The 3240-nt window shown below is 30.7% G+C and overlaps 1 protein-coding gene across 1 annotated transcript; it reads left to right on the top strand.

The window, feature by feature from the left end:
• The first annotated feature begins 693 nt into the window (after window positions 1–693).
• LOC107916759 (heavy metal-associated isoprenylated plant protein 26) lies at window positions 694–2497 on the top strand. Its single transcript, XM_016846128.2, has 2 exons — window positions 694–1226; window positions 1890–2497. The coding sequence occupies exons 1-2, from the start codon at window positions 1149–1151 to the stop codon at window positions 2271–2273; spliced, it is 462 nt and encodes a 153-aa protein (XP_016701617.1). The 5' UTR covers window positions 694–1148; the 3' UTR covers window positions 2274–2497.
• The last annotated feature ends 743 nt before the right edge of the window (window positions 2498–3240 follow it).

Below are 3240 nucleotides of genomic sequence, written 5' to 3'. Positions count from 1 at the left end.
ACCACGTAGATTTCCACGAAGCCACTAGTCGTATAGTAAAATACTCCTTTTTTTTTTCTTTTCTTCTTTTTATCAATCTTTGTATTACATGAAAATAGTTGTCTTAGTCCACATATTATAATTTATTCAATTTTAGTCCTTAAATTTTTAAATTTCATCCTTAATTCAATCTGTTATGTTAAATTTATTAATTAGAACTAGTGATGCCAAAATCAAACCAAACAAACTAATTGAATTGAGTACTGATGATTTAGTGACATAAAATTAGATATAGAACATACCGTTTGTGAATCAATTAAAAAGAAAAATTTAGACAAAAAAAAATTTATGGTTAAATTGATTATATGCGTTTATGAATTTTTAATTATTATTAAACTAACGATTCAATTGGTTAAATTGGGAAGTGGTCTAATTTATTTGACCATCCCTCAGTTTTTACTAGTATTACGTAAAAATTATAAGTTAATATAACGTTACACATGCTACAAATATACTTATCGAACAAGGTTTTGAAAATAACAAAATTTAACTGAATAAAAATAAAATTTATCATTTAGTTAGGTTTGAAATTTCAAAATCTAAAAAATAAATGAAGTAAAGTACTAAATTATAAGGACTGATACCAAAATTTTACCATGAAACCCTCTTTTTTTTTCTATATATATTCAGCCCAGCGGAGGAGGAATTTGGACTTCACCTCCTGTATCATAAAGTACTAAATTATAAGGACTGATACCAAAATTTTACCATGAAACCCTCTTTTTTTTTCTATATATATTCAGCCCAGCGGAGGAGGAATTTGGACTTCACCTCCTGTATCATAAAGTACTAAATTATAAGGACTGATACCAAAATTTTACCATGAAACCCTCTTTTTTTTTTTTTCTATATATATTCAGCCCAGCGGAGGAGGAATTTGGACTTCACCTCACCTCACCTCACCTGTATCATTCTTACTCATTCACTCCTACACAGTAGAAAAACCCTTTAATTTTAAGAAGGATATTTTGGTTTTATACTGAGAAATCCAACTTCTTTTGTATCTTTATCTTTTTGGTACTTCAATTATCAAAAGAGAGAAAAGCAAGAACAAAAAAAAAAAAACATACAACTAAGTGAAAAACCAGACAAGAGAGAAAACAAGAAAAATGGGTGTTCTGGATCATGTTTCAGATCTGTTTGACTGTTCTCACAGTTCCAAGCACAAGAAACGTAAGCAGTTGCAGGTACATCTCCTTACCTAAGCCGTAGATTTCCCTTTGAGTGTAGATCAAGATATTTGGTGGATATTTTTATTAAGTTAACCAAATTGTTTCTATTGCTTTCTTTTATTTTATTTTTTGTCGTTATAAGATTATTAGATTTAGGTGGTTTAGGGTTCGGATCTGCCCGTCAATATTGCTAAGATTTTATGTTTAATGGCGTTTTCTTTGTTGATCTAAGCTTGATTGTTCTAAAAATGGTGGAAGGTCAAAAAACCCAGATTTTATTTGAACAATAATAAAAATCTTCTTGGTTTACTTTAATGCCAACTGGGTCTATCTATTATAAGTATTTATTTATTGCTGCATTATTGTTTCTGTCTCCGTTCATCTGTCAGTATACTTTATTGTTGATTAGAAAACTTCAAAATTCAATCTTACTAAATTAATTAGGGTATTAACACTAGTAGAAATATCTATGTAAAAGTAGGAAAAAAGGGTTGAAAAGTAATTTTGGTCTATATACTTTAAATATACGACAAACGACAAACTATTAAGGGTTTTGATCCTTCTAATATTGCTTCCAGTTATTTTCATGAATCTAAAAGCATAGTGGAGGGACTAAAACCAGAATTAGACCAAACATTTGTCAACCTAAGAGTTGTTACTTTTTTCTTTATTTTTTAGACGGTGGAAATCAAGGTGAAAATGGACTGCGAAGGATGCGAACGGAAAGTGAAAAAATCAGTGGAAGGGATGAAAGGGGTGACACAAGTGGACGTGGAGCGGAAGGCCAGCAAGTTGACGGTCGTCGGATATGTGGACCCGAAGAAGGTCGTGGCACGAGTGGCGCATCGGACGGGCAAGAAGGTGGAGCTATGGCCCTATGTGCCGTACGACGTGGTGGCTCACCCATACGCCCCCGGGGTTTACGATAAGAAGGCTCCGGCTGGGTACGTCCGCAACGCGGAGGACCCGCAAGTGTCGCATCTCGCACGTGCTAGCTCCACTGAAGTTAGGTACACCACAGCTTTCAGCGACGAAAACCCTGCTGCTTGTTCTGTTATGTGATTGATTGAGAATATGATTAAACCCCGCAAAAAAAAAAAAGAAGAAGAAGAAGAAGAAGAAGGAGATACCAAGATATTTTGTGGTAGCAGTGAATTGATTTTGTGTGTTGGTAAATTTGTATTAGTTTAAGGATTTGTTGTAAAATTTGCTATCTTGGGTTTTATCTATATTTCTATTTGTGTATTTTGGACTGTATCATAATGTTATAACGTTTGGAAGTAAAAGTACCTTGTAGCTAGAGTCTCAGCTCTCCAATTTTAGCTTTCTTAAAGATACTATTTCTTTTATATAATATCTATCATAACTTTGTTGATACCCCTCATCAACAAAAGTGAAAAAAATGGTAGACTCTAAAACAATGTATTAAAAATAATTGTCAAATTGTTTATCCCATTACTGAAAGTTTTACTAGTTTTTCACTTTGATCCTTAAATTTTTAATGCATTATTTAGTTCCTACCACATTTTCACTTTAATCCTTAAATGTTTTTTTCCCTCGAATCAAGACTTTAAAAATAATTTTTTTTGGTGATCAAAATAAAAATGTAAACATGATGTGAACATGATTTGACATATACAGTTAGTCATCATTAATGATTTAATACTTGGGTGACTAAAATGAAAACAGCCTAAAAGTTAGGTGACGAAATTGAGAATTTTTTTTTACTGGTCAAAATAAAAGTGTCCTAAAAATAAGGTGATCATTTGGATAATCTACCCTTTAAAATTCTTGTATTGTTTAAGTACTAGATTATGTAACACCCAAAAAGTAAAAGTAAATTTTTATATAAAACTATATTTATAAAAAAAAATAATTTTTTGAATGATGTACAATTCTTGAACTCTTGATTATTTAAAATAATATTTTTACTTGTTTTACTTTAAAAAATTATAAAAAAATAAAAAAAATACTTTTACCTTATATGAAATATGATTTTTAGATTTCTTAATTAAATTAAGTATGATTA

The sequence above is a fragment of the Gossypium hirsutum genome, chromosome A01 (assembly GCF_007990345.1).
Source record: "Gossypium hirsutum isolate 1008001.06 chromosome A01, Gossypium_hirsutum_v2.1, whole genome shotgun sequence".
In the NCBI taxonomy this organism is placed as follows: Eukaryota; Viridiplantae; Streptophyta; class Magnoliopsida; order Malvales; family Malvaceae; genus Gossypium; species Gossypium hirsutum.
The sequence above is the reverse complement of the archived record's forward strand: the minus strand, read 5'-3'. Positions and strand labels throughout refer to the sequence as shown.

Coding starts and splice junctions, on each gene's coding strand:
- LOC107916759 (XM_016846128.2), top strand. CDS start 1,149: ATGGGTGTTCTGGATCATGTTTCAGATCTGTTTGACTGTTCTCACAGT. Junction 1,227..1,889: donor AGAAACGTAAGCAGTTGCAG/GTACATCTCCTT, acceptor TTTATTTTTTAG/ACGGTGGAAATCAAGGTGAA.